This window comes from Callorhinchus milii, unplaced genomic scaffold (genome assembly GCF_018977255.1).
Source record: "Callorhinchus milii isolate IMCB2004 unplaced genomic scaffold, IMCB_Cmil_1.0 Scaffold3, whole genome shotgun sequence".
Classification (NCBI taxonomy): domain Eukaryota; kingdom Metazoa; phylum Chordata; class Chondrichthyes; order Chimaeriformes; family Callorhinchidae; genus Callorhinchus; species Callorhinchus milii.
In genome coordinates this window covers 43,629,173-43,646,400 of record NW_024704744.1, presented here as the reverse complement: position 1 = coordinate 43,646,400, position 17,228 = coordinate 43,629,173, and the positions used below count along the sequence as shown (strand labels likewise).

General features: G+C 38.7%; 1 protein-coding gene across 12 annotated transcripts in view; it reads left to right on the top strand.

The window, feature by feature from the left end:
* The window catches only part of eya4 (EYA transcriptional coactivator and phosphatase 4), a 209,906-nt gene that overhangs the window by 116,596 nt on the left and 76,082 nt on the right, over positions 1 to 17,228 (top strand). For 8 of the 12 annotated variants that reach the window (XM_007903513.2, XM_042332967.1, XM_042332965.1 and 5 more), the window contains 2 exons: positions 7,280 to 7,404; positions 13,393 to 13,479. In XM_007903513.2, the coding sequence (XP_007901704.1) occupies positions 7,284 to 7,404; positions 13,393 to 13,479 (208 nt within the window). In that variant the 5' untranslated portion in view covers positions 7,280 to 7,283. The remainder of the gene's footprint in view (positions 1 to 7,279; positions 7,405 to 13,392; positions 13,480 to 17,228) is intronic. The other 4 variants (XM_042332970.1, XM_042332969.1, XM_042332968.1 and 1 more) reach the window with 1 other exon arrangement.

Sequence of the window (17,228 nt, the reverse complement as noted above, 5' to 3'; positions counted from 1 at the left end):
CTCATGGAGGATAGTGTCCCAGAGCACTTGTGTTCAGCTGTCTGTAGTCAGTGTGTTAAAGGGAACTTTGCCTGTCTGAATTACCAGTTTCTCATATTTTGTATAAGAAACTGTTTGAATTCAGATTTAGTTGCAATGTGAGTGACTAAATGGGCTGCAGTATTAATATTACAGATTAGCCATTTTTTGAATAAGCAGTCTACTAGAGTACTGATCCGGGCAAACCAGTTTATTTGTAAAGACTCAGCTTTATATCCATCCATCTCTTGTTACATAAATGGATAAATGGATATAGAAATAGATGGAGCTACAGGGAAAAAATGCAGAAAGATCATTTTATTGACCCAACCATTGTAGGTTATTTCATTCTTGTTAGATGAAGTTACTTTTATGTCATTATTAACCCTTAAGATACTAGTCATCATGTTTCTTTGTGTTAATTGCTGCGTATCTCAGAGCACAATGATAATTTAGTAACTTTATACTGGCAGTGAGAAAATGCAGCCCACTTCTATTTATTCTGCCTTCATACTGCCAGGAATTAAGCCCCTTTGCTCCTGGCAGTTTTACTTTGCGGAGTGGGAAGCCTCTGATGTACCCTTGCTGCTCCAAATCAAATTGAAGCCAAAGAAAATCAAGCACCCAGCTTTTGTGCAATGCAGATGTAAAGTCGGTCCACAGGCTGCTTGGTGCTTGCACAGAGCACCAAAATCAGATATTTCCTTTTTAATGTTATTAAAGAGATGCTTGTACGATCAGCTCTTTAATAACATTGACTTTCGACCCACTGAAAGTTGCTGCATTGCTCCATCATACAGCCTGAGAGCTTTCTATAGAACAGTGAGCCTAGTGCATTTATGTAGCAGCTTAGTGAAAGCATCTCCTCTGTGTGCTGTGAGTAGTGTGACTTCATTTTGGGCTCGCTGAATCCCCATTTGCTGGTAAATTAACTTTACTAACTGGATAGGAAAGTTGTGTGTAGGGGAGGAAATTAAATTTGTATATACCTGGAGATTTTTGTTAAAAGTTTAAAAGTTTTTAAATATATGAAACATTTATGGCAATGATGGTTTATACGTAACTAAACCACTGGCACAAAACAAATGCAGTTGAGCCAGCAAACCAGGGTCGATCATGGCATGAAATTCTCTTGTTAGATGTGCTCAAAGACAAAAGACCACGACTAACATTTGAGGATTGTTACAAACTGCTAGGCCAAAGTAGGAAAAAGGATGTGTCACTTTATGGTTATATTACAGAGAAAAAGAAGATAGCAATGATGGGGGACTTTAACAACCCCAACGTAAACTGGGAATACACAAATGGGAAGGACTCCAAGATTGTCTATGTAGTACGCCTCTTCGTAACTCTGTGTGAGTTCCTTTTTTGACTTCTAGTGAGTGACCTAGACACTAATTGGTAGTCATAGTTGATTCATTAGGTTGCAGGGCCCAACGTCACAACCATAAAACTGGATCATTGGCAGGTGAATAGGGCTAAATGGATATCACCTTTAGAGAGCCAGCACAGGCACCATGAATCAAACAATCTCCTACCTTGTGGTAAATGTCTATGATTCTACATGCCTATCTATTAGGCTGGATTAGCTGGTCAGTTAGCAGGGTACTACCTAAACTCCACAAAACAAATGAGAGTTAAGATGCTATCTGGTAACTGGTCATCGAGTGCCATTATCCATAGACCGGTTTCAGACCCAACCGTTGTGATGAAGTCAAAAGAGGATTCACTCCTCCAGACTAGTTTGTATTTTTAGTTGTTTACTGACTGTATTTTTCAAAGTGATAAATACCAGTGTTAATTAACAGACCACAGGTCACAAGTTTCACCTTTGATTCACAAGTTATTTTTGTATTATTTTGTAAAGCATTTTGAAATGTTTATTTTGAAAGTGAAAGACACTGCATAAATGGCATGGTTGTTGTCAATCACTGGACATCTAGACTTTGATTTGCTGAGGAACCTGACTTTGAAAACCATTTTTCAGCCTTTCAGAGGACAATAATAATAACAATAATCCTTGAATTTGATATAGCGCTTTATCACATCTTCGAGACGTTTCAAGGTTCTTCACAGGATATACTGTAAAGTGGATTGACTGTATATTTTGTGGGCAAAATACGGCAGCCAGTTTGCGCTCAGCAGTGTCCCACAACAGTGAGTGAGTGACCAAATTTATTTGGGTGGATTGTTGGCCAGGAAGCCGGGAGAAGCTCCCTTCAATGATTTTGATGTGGGATTTGAGAGGCACAGAAAGTGTTTGAAAGTTAGACTTGAAGTAAAGGTAAAGTTAAAAATAATATGTAGGGCTAAATGCAAATTAATATATGCTCCTTCTATCCATTGTACAATGTGTTAGTGCCGCGAGCATGTCTTTTAAACTTGCGGCCTTGTATTTTAGTGTAGTGCCGAGTCTCTGAAGCACACACAATACCCAAATTATCCCAGTATTGCTAGTAACTAAAGCTAATAATGCCTCTCAGAAAAAGCAATGCTTAGCCAAAATACATTTATCCATGAAAGGGATGAATGAACAATGCATGTCATGTGTGCTTTGAGTTCTTCTATCCACTTAGAGGTTTCCAGCTAGACTCAATGAAACAGCGATGAAATGGATTCAATGTATGCTAAATACATCAAATAAAAATATTAAGAAGCAACTTCCTAAAGATAATATTTTAAACCCAAATGTGACAAAATGTTCCTCAATTTTTTTTGCGGGAGTTAGCTGGGTGTTTGACACATGCGGAAACTCATCATCATGCATAAGAGCATCCAAACCAAACAGATCCACATATGTATGCCACCTACACATGGTAATTTTTCCCCGTGTCTAGAATAGAATGCCCTTCTTGGAGGGACTCACTAACATTACCTAATTCTGCCTATTATTTGGCACAGTTTGGCAAGAGCCAAGCTAGGTATTGCGGTAGTTCACATAGAATGGGGACAGATGTACATTCAAATACCACTCAGCCCAGTCTGGATGAAGGCCTACCAGTAGGAGGGAAGTGAAGGTCAGATAGGAAAATCATACCCCACGGCTGTGTGCGTTTTCAGCTGAAGACAAATGGTAAAGGAGACATCGAGCACTTGCATGAAAATGCCTCGTAACAAAAACGTTACAAAAATGGCTTACTTGTGAGCAATGATCTATGAACTGGATAATCTGAGGAACTTGTTTTCAAAATGTCCGCCCAAAAGTATCAGCCCTGAACGTAAACTGTTCCAGTCGAATACCAGTGTTCTAGAAATAACAGCATTTTGAGCTGAGCAGTAAATTGGGAGAGATTGGTTGGATAGATAGCTCAGCGGCTTAGTTTGTGGTGTGCCCAACATACTGTGGCACAAAATGAAACAACAAGGGTTGTACTCGCGACTGCTCACATGTTGTGCTCCTAACCTCAGCAAAGATGTCAAGAGAGGACTGTACAGCAGAAAGAATGCAATGTAAAAGCATTTTCTTAGCTGGAGGAAAGAAAAATTAGAGTAATAGACAATTTGACCCTTTTTGGCATCAAAATCTTTCATTATATTGGATCATTGTAAAACTATAAGGGAGCTCAAACCGAAGTCTGAGCTTCACCAAATCACTTCCACCAGCCGTTAATAAAGCTGTGGATGTTCAATCATAGGAGTCTGGTCTATGTTTTTCTGTGCCAAACTAAAGAAAAATGCATTCATTCTTGACTGTTAGAGAACCATAGACATACTGAACCACAAATAATTAATTTATTTCCCTTATTAGGTGCCAGCCTGGCTCAGGTGGTAAGACTCTCACCTCTGAGAGTGCCCATATTAGCGGCTGCTTTCGCTAACAAAAAATATACAGTCACTTCACTTTATAGTATATCCAGTAAAGCACTTTGAGATTTCCTCCTGACAGGAAAGGTGCTGTATCAAATGCAAGGACTATTTATTATTTTTATTGTACACAATGGAATATCTCTGTCTTTGTTTGGAAAAAATATTGCATTGCACAATACTACTGAGGCACTAAAGATTTAAACCAGGTAGCAGCTATAGACCATAAATGATCATTTTCAATACAGGATTGGAAAATGTAACGTTTAGCACATCCAGGGGGTGATTTTCAGGAACAGAAACAAGATATTCAGAAGCACAAATAGCAGTTCTAAGTAACAAATATCAGCTTGTGTTGGTACATCATGGTGGATCATGGTAACTGTGTATCATGCCAATCCAAGGAACTCTGCTCCAGAAGTAAATTTTGTTGGTGCAGAATTCCTATGGATCGGCATGATGCACTCTGTCAGTTGCTATTTGAACTGGAAACAGTAACTGGAGATTCCTCTTCCTGAACATCACATCTGAGGCTTCATTGTGACTTCTGCCATTAGTCTTTGGTGGTGGAGTCAGGAAGGGAAATAGTGCCTGAGCACATGCTTTGATTAAGGGAGATCTACATTAAGTGCTATTATTACATTATGGAGCAGTGTACTCAATTTCTGCTTCAACTGGTGCAGATTCTACTTTGATTTGTGACCATCTGCTATTAACTATCAGTTATTGTGAAGCAATATATTTAAATTCTAAACCTTAATCCAGAAATGATGATTGCATAGAAATTGAAAATCATGTGGAACTCAACAGCCATTAAAAACATTTGTTTTAAAATATATTTAGTTTGATGATCTTGGCAGTGACTTTGCCATAGTAGCACTTTTGGCAAACAGTGCCTGTAAAAGTTTACATGATTTGGATTTAGAGATCGGTCATTATAACTGATGGATCAGCTTCGTTCATATTTACATTTCAGACCAGGCTCACAGATCCCATCTATTCCTCTGAGATTATTTAGATGTGATTTATGTGCACAATTCTGACTTGATGCTTTGAAATAAATTGCTTGTGAGGTGTGCATACATGCAAAATAATAAATAATTCAAAGGTGGAAAAATAGATTCAAAATCTAAGTCTCAACCTTTGGCCAATTTTTTTTTCATGATCCTTGGTTGCATAAACTCGCTTTCAATGTTCAAATTCTTATCATGGATTACTGGTATTTTCTATTTTGCGGCTTCAGATTTCCAATATTCAGAGTTTTTCTTTTTGCATTTTTCTTTTCTGTTTGGTGTCCAACTGGTTATTTGGTAGCTGTCTCACCTCTGAGTCAAAAGAATTTTGTTTCAAGCTCCACATCGAGACTTTGAGCTCATTCTAGTACAGTGCTGGCGGAATGCTGCCTTGGCAGATATTTTCTCATTTGGATGAGATGTCCAATCGAGGTCCCATATGTCTGTTCAGTTGGCACTATTTGAAAAGAGAATGTAGTTTCTCCTGGTTTCCTGGGATTAATCTCTGGAAAAAAAATTGGTCATTTATTTCAAAGATGTTTGTGGGACATTACTGTGTGCGATGTGGTTGCCACATTTGCCTAAAAAATACAGTCACTATATTTTATAGTAAATTTTCTGAAGCACTTTGAGATTCTTCAACAATAAAGTGCTATATCAAATGAAATGATTTTTATTTATAATTTTATCAAGATTAGGGCCTAGGTTCTTTTACTTTATACATAGTCCCAGAAATAGTAATAAACTAATGACAGCTCCTTAGTGTAGATTTCTTAAGTCTTCTTCCAATCAGGAGGGTGTATTTTGAGTCACTTATAGATGTAAGGAAAGCATGCGAACATGACCCTCAAATGTATGCTTCCTAAACCGTATTCATGCAGAGTGACATATGATCAGGCAGCTCATAGAGCTATGTAGTTCTCCTTGTGTGCCTTGTACATTTGGGTAGTGAAGAACTAAATGTTCCAAAGAGGTATCCTTTTGGAAGTATTGACGTGTTTTAAAATCCTTTGGATGAGATGTTGAAGTGAGGTCCCGTGACACTATTTGAAAAGAGAAGCAAATTTTCCTGGTGACCCAGCCAACAAATCCCCAGATAACATTGGACATTCACTTCATGGCTGTTTGTGGGACATTGCTCTGTGCAAATTGGCTTACAGTAAATACTGTAAAGCGCTTTGAAATATTTCAGCAATGTTTCAGCAACATTAGAAAGTATTACAACAGATGAGATTATTATTTTTTGATTAAAATGTGTTTTCATGTTCTGCCATGATCTTACGTTGAGTATTAATTTGTCAAAAAGTTATTTTTTTAAAAAAATATTTTAACATGTAAAACCACTAAACTGTTCTCAAAAACATCTGTATTTCAATGAATGTAGGAAATGGAATGATTTCTAAAGAACATTAATTCCGCTAACAAAATGCTCGACAGTGGTTTATTTGTGGTTGAACAAAGATTGAAAAGAAAGAAAAACTTTTCACGTACCTAATATTTACTAAGTATTAGTGGGAATGCTGAACTTTTAACTGCAAATTAGCATTTTTCAAGGGCATTACACCAATTGCATGACATCATTTGAGGTGGAAATCAATACTTTCTTGTAGAAAGTACTATATGTCGTCTAAGTGCTTTGGAATAAAGACATTTGTTATCATCCAACTACCGCACAAATGAAATGTGACACATTTTGAAAAAAAGTATAAAACATATCATTTTTAATGATGGGGCCACACAAAGAGGATGTGCACTGGTAAGGGGGCAGGGAGAGCTTTTAAAAAGCATATGGGGGAATTGGTATTCTTTCAATATACATACCTGTAAAATAGACACTGGAAAGTGTCCTCCCTCCTTTTCTGAAAGGGCAGCGAGAATCTGTTAGCAGTGAGATAGGATTCAAGTGCAAACGTGTGTGTGGAGATGGCTTTCAAAGCCTGCAATCTGGATTGACAGAGTGCAACCTGAGAGTAACTGGGATCATCTGATCCAGGAGTCCTTGTGCTCTGAATTAATGGGTTGGGGGAGGGATTTTTAGGATGGGAAATAGATTCCAACTTATGTACCATTTTGGTGGTAGTTTGAAAAAACGCATGATTTGTAACATTAGGGGACAGCTCAAAAAAATTGTGAATTTTGTATGCTTATATAAAATAAGCATACAAAATTCACAATTTTTTTGTGAATGACTGCTAACAAATTGGTGGGATTGTGAGATGGTTCATGTAAAATGTTAGGATGGAAAATGTCAACATTTTTTATTCTCATTTCAGTTGAATAAATACAGTGATTTCTGTTCTATATTGTCGCTCTTTGACCTTACCATTTTCATTATTTAGTCACTGTGTGTTTTTGAAGCATTGAGGACTATTCAAAGTGATATGGTGGTAAGTTGAATATTTGTATTCATGGCTATGATGTAAGTAATGTTCCTGTCCTGGCAGGTCTATGGAAATGCAGGAATTAGCAAGTCCGCACAATCGAGTGAGCAGTAGTGATACCTCTGCTGGCTCCAAACTGGACAAGGCCAACCTCAGTAGCACTTCAATCATATCAAATGGAACAGCGGGTGAGTTGTGGAAAGTGACTCTCCAACATTTCTACCTTTTGCTTACATTCTCTAGTGCTTCTTTTCAATGTCCTTTGCTATTTCCAGTTTTCTTTTCATGAGAATAACAAAGAAATAGGGGAAACATTTTCACCTACTTCCTCGGTTCAGAGATGTGTGTTCATGTCCTTCGTGGGTGGTTGAGTGTAAAGTGCAAGAGATGTCAGCTTTTTGTTTTAGATGCTTCAAAGATACGGGGGTGCACATTTCTCAGTCTCCAGCTCAACCTGCATATGTCCAAAAATGGATAAAGTTGTACAAATAAGTCATATTTGCAAAAGTGTTTATAGTGTATTGATGTCTTATATAATTTCTCCCATAACATTATTTATTCTAGAACATACTGCCACAATGTATATTTCCATAGTTACGACTTTCTGTTGATGGTAGTGGCAGTAGTTCTGTTTGAAGCATTGCAACTATAAACTAAAGCATGACCTTTGACAACCTCTACAAATTTGAAAATGTTCCCCTGCTATAAAAGGAAAACCACATAGACATAAAGGTAAGATAACGGGAGTGCTGTTGGTTACCACTGATATTTGACTGTATGAGTTGGTTGTTTTTCTACATTTTTGTGTGGTTTGATTTTTACCCCCTCATTTAATTCACTGCATATAAACTATCTTTTACCTTTGTGTGTGAACAAATGTATATTTGTTATCATCAAATATGAAGAATTTGCCTTGTTTCTACATTTGGATTGAGCCATGGGGTCAATCATTGCATTATTTGGTGACTCATGCAGGACTCTCCTCCCCCTCCATATATACCCAGACAGTTTTCCTGAAATCTAGACATGTACCTGTGTTGTGTTTCCTATTACTACGTCTGTTTTGGATTTGAAGGCAAGACTGTTAAACTATGAAAACTTGACTTATGTTATGTTATACTCATGTTGATGAGGTAGATGGACAATGTCAATATACTTCAAACTTTTCCTTGTCATAATTGTTCCTATTCCATATTTCCTATTCCCCTGTTTCCTTCCAATAAACAGCAGGGTGCTGCTGTGGACCTTAGCATTTTATTGGCCTAGAGATGAGATTGAGTCAACATTCATGTTCCTCACTGACATTCAATGACACCTCTCCCCTCCCACTGGAAAATGCTTATTTGTGGGCATTGGACGATAACAAGATTGGTCCAGGGTGTGGTGTCTCTACACATAGATAGGGTGTCCACATTCACTCTCTTGGCTCACACATGAAGTATGACAACTGGGGCAAGGTACCAAGTGATGACGAATATTTTGGAGATATTTGTTAGGCTGCAATTGGAATATTGTGTGCAGTTTTGGGTTCCGCATTACAGAAAGAATTTTAAAACAATGGGAAAGGTGCAACTTAGATTCATGAGAGGATGATACCAGAAATAAAAGGTACAGCTATGAGAAGCGGCTAGAGTGGTTAGAATTCTTTCCATTGGAGTAGAGGAGATTGAGAGGTGATAATGTAGAGGTGTTTAAGATAATTAAAAGGTTTCAAATAATTAATTATGGAAAACTCTTCCTGCTCATGAAAGATTTCAGGATAAGAGGGCACAAATTAAAAATTGTGACTGGGGGAGTGAAAGGAGAAGTTTTGGAAGAAAGTTTCCCACAGGGTTGTCAGAATGATTTGCTAGGGGCGGCTGTAAGAACAGGGTTGATTGGGGACATTTAGAAGATTATTGGAAACATATGCATAGGAAAGGTATTGAAGGCTGTGGGGAAAGAGCAGGGATTTAGGATTAGGAAGGATAGCTTCTTTGAGAAGCAAACACTAAAATAAAAAGGTGGTCAAAAGGCCTCCTATTCTGTCATACATTTCTATGGATCCAAAACCTATCAAAGAGTCAAATAAGCAGAAAGCGGAAGAAATCTGGTTGAAAATGACCAATGATGGTCCCAACAAGATGCATTATTTATTCTGCCCCTCGCACTTCCATTTGTCAAAATCACACCTATGTTTACAATTTAATTTACATCCATTTCACTTTGACTCCCAATATCACATGCATCAAATTGAACACTGCAAATAGGAGTCTTTATTGTCGCCTAAATCTACCTGCCATTACTGACCGATAGTTAATTCTGTCTTATTGCAGTGTTTATTCAGAAAGGCATGTGCATGGGAAACAAAGAAATGCTTTCCTGTTTAAAGACCTGTGCTCTGACCCATAGAGAGGAGTTTCCAATACTTCTTTCAGCACTGAAGGAAGAATCAGATAGTGAAGTAACTCCCATGGGAATGTTATATTGTCTGTATAGTTTATCAAAGGATGGGAACATCTGTCTGCAAATGAGGCACCTGGACCTCAAATCATATATTTTATTGTTGCAACTTGCAAAATCCTCCGTTTTTTATGTAAGACTATCTCAAAGGGAAACTTGCATTTCTTTTTTCTTAGTCAAAGAGACGAAAGAGAAGTACTGATATCCCCCTGTGTCACTTGTTCTCTTTTCTGATTTTGTTTTCAACATTAAAGTGAATGTTAAGAAAAACTGAGGCGTACAGACTTCAGACTTTATGGTTTTGTTCTAACCTTGTTCATCTGGGATGTTACAGAAATGTTTCAGAAACCAATGTAAATTGTTATGTTTTAAAGGTTGTCTGGGACACATACTACAAGAACCCACAATAAATAGTAAAAAAAAGTTCAAACCCGACATGGAACCACTTTGAGTTCAGATACTGTTTATAAGGTTCCATCTTCACACGTAACTCATTTTGATTCCAATCTTTTATCTCACTTTCTGTTCTCTGTTATTCTGTGTATTGTCAATTGTGTGAATTAATCAGCTTGTAGGAAATAAAATCATGTTTCTTTTCCACTGCGCTCCAAATTTTTCTGTGTTTAGATTCAGACAAAAAGAGTGACCACGTAAAAATGTGTTATTATTTAGCACAAAGATATTTATAATGACTATGTACAATCTGTAATGGGTCTTCGAGGATCAAGTCGATCTAAGTCTATCAGCAATTTTGTGCCTAAGATAAAACCTTGAAACTGACATTATTTAATATTGTAACATAAGAATTTGTACTATTTTTCTTTAGCACATCTTGTGTGGTTTAAGTTCCTATTTTCCTCTAAAGCACTCTGATTTCAGATATTGTATATAATTTACATTTTACTGAATCTATTTATTCTATTCACTCTAGCTTGAACTTGATCCTTTTTTCTATTGTCTCAACGTTTCTGTGTTTGAGTCTTCCTTCAAGTTTAATCCCTCTGTGTTTATTTGCACATCTGTGCTTGCTTTTTGTATCGTTTTTCTCCAGTCTTTCAGTGCACACTCACACCCTCTGTTTCTCTCTTTCCCCCTTTTTTCATGTTCGCTTTACTTCTTGTGTCTTTAAGATCTCTTTTTGTGATGCATGGAAAGGAGTAAATTTAAGAGTGGGAAAGCTCCTTCAGAAACTAAAAGTATATCCTTGTGCTGTTTTTAAATCAATGGTCATGCTCTTTCCAATAGTTGATGGATATACCTATCTTAGATTAGTACTTATTTAAATTATCCTTTATATTTTACAATACACAATGCAAATTACATTTATATTATGCTTGTCCTGCCCGGAGGACGTCTCAAAGCGCTTTTGAGAGGAAAGCAAGAGTCCGGTCGACTTGATGTCCAATACACGACATTGATTTATGAAGTTTAATTCTATTTTCCTTTTCATTTAATGTTGTTTACTTTTGACTTCAGAGGTCATTCTAATTTCCTGTTCTGATGTTGTGAATGGAACAAAGAAGCATTCCCACTATCCTTTACTCTTTGGATTTGTAGCAGCTAGGAATGTCATGCCAGCTGATTTGTACCACAACATATGTGTACCTCATGTCATGCATAATTCATCCTGAGACCAAACCTATACTAATTTGACTGAGATGTAAAACAGAACCGCTGTACACTTTAGCGCTCAGATGTTGGGAGTAATATATACTCAGGTACCAAAGTAAAAAGACCTTACAAAATGGAGAACATTGTATTCCTTGCAAATCATTAGTACTTGGATTAACTGAATTTAACTAAAAAATATTTTTTTGCTATCCAAAATGTAGTGTTGTCTTCCAACTATTTTATTTCTAAAATAGTAGAAAGAGTAGAAAGGGTATAAAACTACCTGCTGCAAGACTACATTTCAATTAATGATTTAAGGGTCTTGTTTCATACAAAGTCTCAACATTTTGCTTGATAAATTGCCAAAGGCAGAAAAAAATTGTTGCAAAAACGTTTATTGGATTCACTAAAATGCAACAAGCCAGAATCTCAGCAGGTGATAGTATCAAGCAGAATGTCCTGTTACTTTGAAATCATATTTAGACTTGGTTTCAATGATTTCTGCAGTTTACCTAAACTATGTTGAATTATTTCTTTGTTTTAAATTTAAAACATCTAATGTCATGAACGTGCAGGGTGGATAATAGGAGTTTGGAATGACACACAGTTGCTATTGTTCTTTATCACTGTTTCTGTCCTGTCATTCCTCATGCAGTGTGTTAAGATATATAGATCATAATTCATTAACTGAATCTTTACTCTTAAAAACGTAACTGTAATAATTTATAGTTAACCAGTGAGCAGTTTTACTGCAATTTACATTAAAAGCCAACCCATGTGAAATAGTTCTTTTCAAACGACAATGCCATTTTATTGCTTGCAAGAAAAGAATAGCTTGCGACTGACCACATGTTAGACAGAACTATAAGATGAGTGTGTTATCCTGGCTCAGAAGTAGCGCTCTTACTTCTGCATCAGAAGGTTGTGGGTTCAAGTCCCACATTCCAGGTTGTATATTCAAAGCCTGTGGCTTCCACTGTGGTGCCAGGGCAGTGCAGCTTTGTTAAGAGGTACCGTCAACAACAACAACAAGATTGCATTTATAGAGCGCCTTTCACGTCGGGAGGACGCCCCAAGGTGCTGGACAGTTGGGTTGGACCCGAGCAGGGGGGAAATGGTCAGGGTGAGGGGAGGGAAGGGAGGGAGGGAGGGAGCGAGGAGGGGGTAGAGAGTCGAGAGGGGAGCTGAAGGCACGGTCAAAGAAGCTGAAGGCACGGTTAAAGAGAAAGGTCTTGAGACCGACCTTGAAGGAGAAAAGGGAGGAAGCAAGGCGAAGGCACTGGGGGATGGAGTTCCAGAGCCTACAACAACAACAACAAGATTCCATTTATAGAGCGCGTTTCACGTCGGGAGGACGTCCCAAGGCGCCTGAGGGCTGAGAGGCTGAAGCCCGGCCACCGATGGTAGGGCGGTTAGTGCGGGAGATGTGGAGCAGACCAGAGCCAGAGGAACAGAGGCTATGGGCAGGTAAGTAGGGGGATAGTAGGTCGGAGAGGTAGGAGGGAGCAAGGCCGTGAATGGCCTTCTGATGAGATGTTAATCCAAGTTCCCCTCTCACTGTTCAGGTGGATATTAAAAAAAAATGACAATATTTGAAAAGAGAAGGGAGTTTCTCCCTGTGTCCTGATCAACAACCCCCATATAATATTTGTCATTTGTGTCATAGCTGTTCGTGGGATATTGCTCTGTGCAATTGGACTGCCATGTTCACCTACAATTACAGTCACTCCATTTCACAGTAAATCCTATGAAGTGCTTTGGGACGTCCTCCCGATACGTGAAAGGCACCATAACAAATGCAAGGATTAGTATTATTATTATTATAAAAGAGAAAAGATGATTTGATTGAAACAAAGCACAGAGTGGAGTCCAGCATTCCAAGAAGTGTGATGTTTGTACTTCAAAAAAGTTATTTATTCAAACCAATCCATTCTGCCAAAAAAGCTATTATTCAACCACGAGGCCCTGTTATGGGACTTAATGTTTACATTACTTTAAAGCATACTTATTTGATGCCTTTGAGCATTTACGTGCAGGAATCTGAATTACTGTATATAAATAAATGGCAACTGTCACAAGCAGCATTATTGAAACTGAATGTGATTCTGACTTTTCCTCTTCAGGAGACACCTCCATGACTATATTAAACACAGCAGACTGGTTGCTGGGTTGCAGTACCCCCTCCTCTGCATCAAGTATGACAGATTATGGTACAGTGCATGTGTGTGTTAGTGTGAAATATGAGTGCAGTGCCTTTGTCTTCTTCATACTCTGAATGCTTCTTTTATTAAAGTGTTGTTACAAAGACAAATAGATTTTAGCATTTGCCTTTGCTATTAACAGAATGCTTATGGACTTGATTTTTATTTGTGTGGAGTGGAACCTGTTGTCATTGAGGTCCCTTAAATGCCATTTTATTTATTTTTGCAATAAAGTCTTAACTACTTCTGTCTTTTCCTATGTTCCAATTCAACTTTACACAGCTGCAGTAATAACCCCATTCTACATTTTCCCTTAGACTAGGGAAATCTGGTTAAAAGTACTTTGAGAACAACAGCAGTGTAATTCATTTCAATACCCTATGGGTTTGAATAGATTGTGTACTTTTATGGAAAGTTACTAGAAGAATTCAGGAAGTAACAGCTTGTTGGAAAGTGGGTGAAATGTGGCTCAGGGTAGAAGCACCAAGGTATACTTTTGTGATTTTCCAAACAATGAAAAGGATGATGGGTATGGCCAGTAGATTTAGCTCACTTGTATGCAGTTAATAGGATTTTCAATTATAAATGTACAAGCATACGTTGTCAGTGTGCATGAAACGCATCCATCCAGCTCATTACCCTCAGCGAGTTACCAGTACCAGCCATGCAGAGGGGTGTAACATTTAAATAGGATTGAAAAAGTAAATCCAGAACAACAACAACTACTTACATTTATGTAGCGACCTCCACACCGGGCGGAGTCTCAGAGCGCTTAACAATGGTGGAGCCTGATGCTGAGCCAGGGGGAGGGAGAAGGTGACCATAGGCGTGATTGAAGACGAACGTCTTCAGGCGCAACCTGAAAATGGGGAAAGAGGCGGCAAGATGAGGGATTCAGGGAGGGAGTTCCTAGCTTCGGGCCATAGTGGCTGAAGGCACAGCGGCAGAAGAATGCGGGTGGCGGAGTTTTGGATGAGTTGAATTTTGTGAATAGTGGAGGAGGGGAGATGGCGAGGAGGGCATTAGAGTAGTCCAGCCGAGAGGCGATGAAGGCATGGACAAGGGTTTCGGCAGCTTGTGGAGTGAGGTAGAAATGGGCAATGTGGCAGAGATGGAGGAAAGCGGTTCTGGCCAGAGACTGGATGTAGGGAAGGAAGGATAACTGGGGATCGAACCTGACACCTGTTGCGCACAGGTTCAGAGAATTTTAAGGACAGATCGGGTAGGTTGAGGAAGAGAACTTTTTGATGCAGTGCGACAGTAGAACAAGAGGACATAGGTCTAGAGTTCTAAAAGGCAAATTCAGGACAGACACCAGAACACTCTTCTTTACCCAGAGGGTAATTAATGATTGGAACAGGTTGCCAGGAAGGGAGGTTGAGGTCAGTTGACTGGACTCATATAAAAAAGCAGCTTGAACTTGTCATGGGAGGATTGTAGGGTGGATGTTCTGGAGGGATAAGAAGGGCCTTTTTGATCCGATTAGTTTTGTGATCAATGAAAAATTGCCGAGTGAAGTCTGGGTGCTTCCCAACAGGGAAAGGGGAAATCTGAAGGCCTCATGCCTCCTAGTGGCCAATCACAAAATGCTGTCAGCAGAGGCCGATGAACAGGATGCCTGACCTCCACTGTAGTTCCATGAATAGATGTGCAGAGCTCTCCCTGTGCTTCAAAAGCAGGAGTTAGCAATGCTGCGTGATAGATGATACACACCTGAAGAGTTTGGATGGGGTTCCATGTGGTGACAGAATCTGAATGAGGGTAAGTCCAGCCCTGGCCTTTGCATGCCTTGTGTTCCACATTAAGCGTGATAGGCAATATACCAGCTGCCAAATACTTCTACTATGATAAACAAATGCAGCCAGAACTTGCTGCTAACTGGGAAACCTGATTGCTATCCTAATGATATGCAATTTCAAAATCCAGGTGTAAGAGTGAAAAGGAACTGTCAAAACACCTGGAATAATGCAAATAGACCAGAGTGAATTGAGCCATTGAACTATTCTCCAGTTCAATGTTCTTAGAATCTAGTTCTTAGAATAAAAAGGACGGGGGCGGGAGAATCAAACACCTTGTGGTTAGTCCCCACCTGCTTCATGAAATAAATAAAGTCAGGAGAGAATTGTGTAAGTACCAAGCAAAAAATTTAATTTTAATTTTCTCTTATTATACCATCTGTGTATGCCGTATATAGTTTTAGCAGACAAAAATATTATGCATTGAACATGTGTTTTAAACGCTGAAGGAAATAAAATTTTCAGATTGCTTTAGAGTCATAGAAAGTTAATGGTGGTGGTAAGGGGAGAGGCATTTAGCCCATTGGGTCTTTGTTGGTTGCTAGCTTTCTCACTGAAGTTATCTGCCATAATCCCATTCCCCTTCTCTTTCTCCCTTGTACTTTTTAATATTATTTTTCCCAAGTAGTTATTCTAATTCCCCATCAAACACTGCATACAATATTGTAAATGCACAATATTTATATACTTAACAATGCTCCTCCATCAGTGCCCAATTTTGTGCCCGTGCCTCCCTGGCTCCAACCTGGCTCCTGAATCTAAAACTGCTCCTCTCCTTTTTTGATTAGATTGGAGGCCCTATTGGCCCTATAGGTCAATTGTTGGACAGGCCTGGGCCCTCCACTTTTGCTCTACGTGAAGTAGGTTGTGCAGGAATTTACTCTGTGAAGAAAACATGCACATTTGTAACTTTCTATGTTGTGCTGTCGCCTATTTCTAGGAAGATATATAATTGTGTATTCCATTTACAGCATCATATTTTGCTGATCTAACCTTTCTAATTACCTTTTGCTGTTGAAAAGACCTCCGGACTGGCAGGCACGACATCCTGAAGATACTGGTAACATTGACTCCCACTGTAGCCTTGAGCCAGGTTTTCCTTTGGCAGCATTAGGAAGTCTGCCATAGCACCCAAACAGACCTGCTCTCTCAGCTAGGGGCAGCTGGCCCAAGACACCAACTCTCTTGTCACAAACTTTCCCCCAGTGATTCCATGTTTGCCAGTGTCATTTCCCATGGAAATGAATGCTTATGTACAGCAAACGGGTCCCAAGGGTGATTATCACTTGCTTTGCTTGTTAAACCAGTCCGAGTCTTGTGCTGAAAAAGGCTACAATCACTGCAACAGATACGAATACTCCAATGTATATGTGACCTCTTTCTCGCTTTACTCCAGTATCAGTTTGGTAACTGGAATTTCAACTTCAATATGTACAGGCTAGAATTATACACCTTTAAACAAATATGTGCCTGTCCTCCTGTCTCTCTCCTATTCCACTCCATTCAGGATATTACCATTTACGGTTCATTTCCTTTCTTTGTTCTTCCTCCCAAAATGCATTATACTATTATTTCTCTAGAATCATTCTAGGATCCATTAACCATCAGGGCTTGATGATGTTTCTGCTTTGAATTCCATGTATTTTTTCAGTTTGAGTTTCCTTTTGAATAATTCTCCCCGGTAGTTATTTAACATCCTTCCTTGGTAATTCAGCAGTTCACTTTAGCACTTCCCTGTGAAAACTGAGGGAAAGTACTTAACAAGTAACTGCACCATTCCTTCAGTCTCAGTAATATATTCGATGCCTTCAATCCTACGTTGTCTCAATATTTCTTTGATAATTATTTTAATATGTTTCTAAAATCTTTCGAACCCTCTATATCAGCCACTGGATATTTTTAATGCTCTTAGTGTTAGGCTAGCTCATTTGGTAACACTCTCACCTCTGAGTCAGGAGGTTG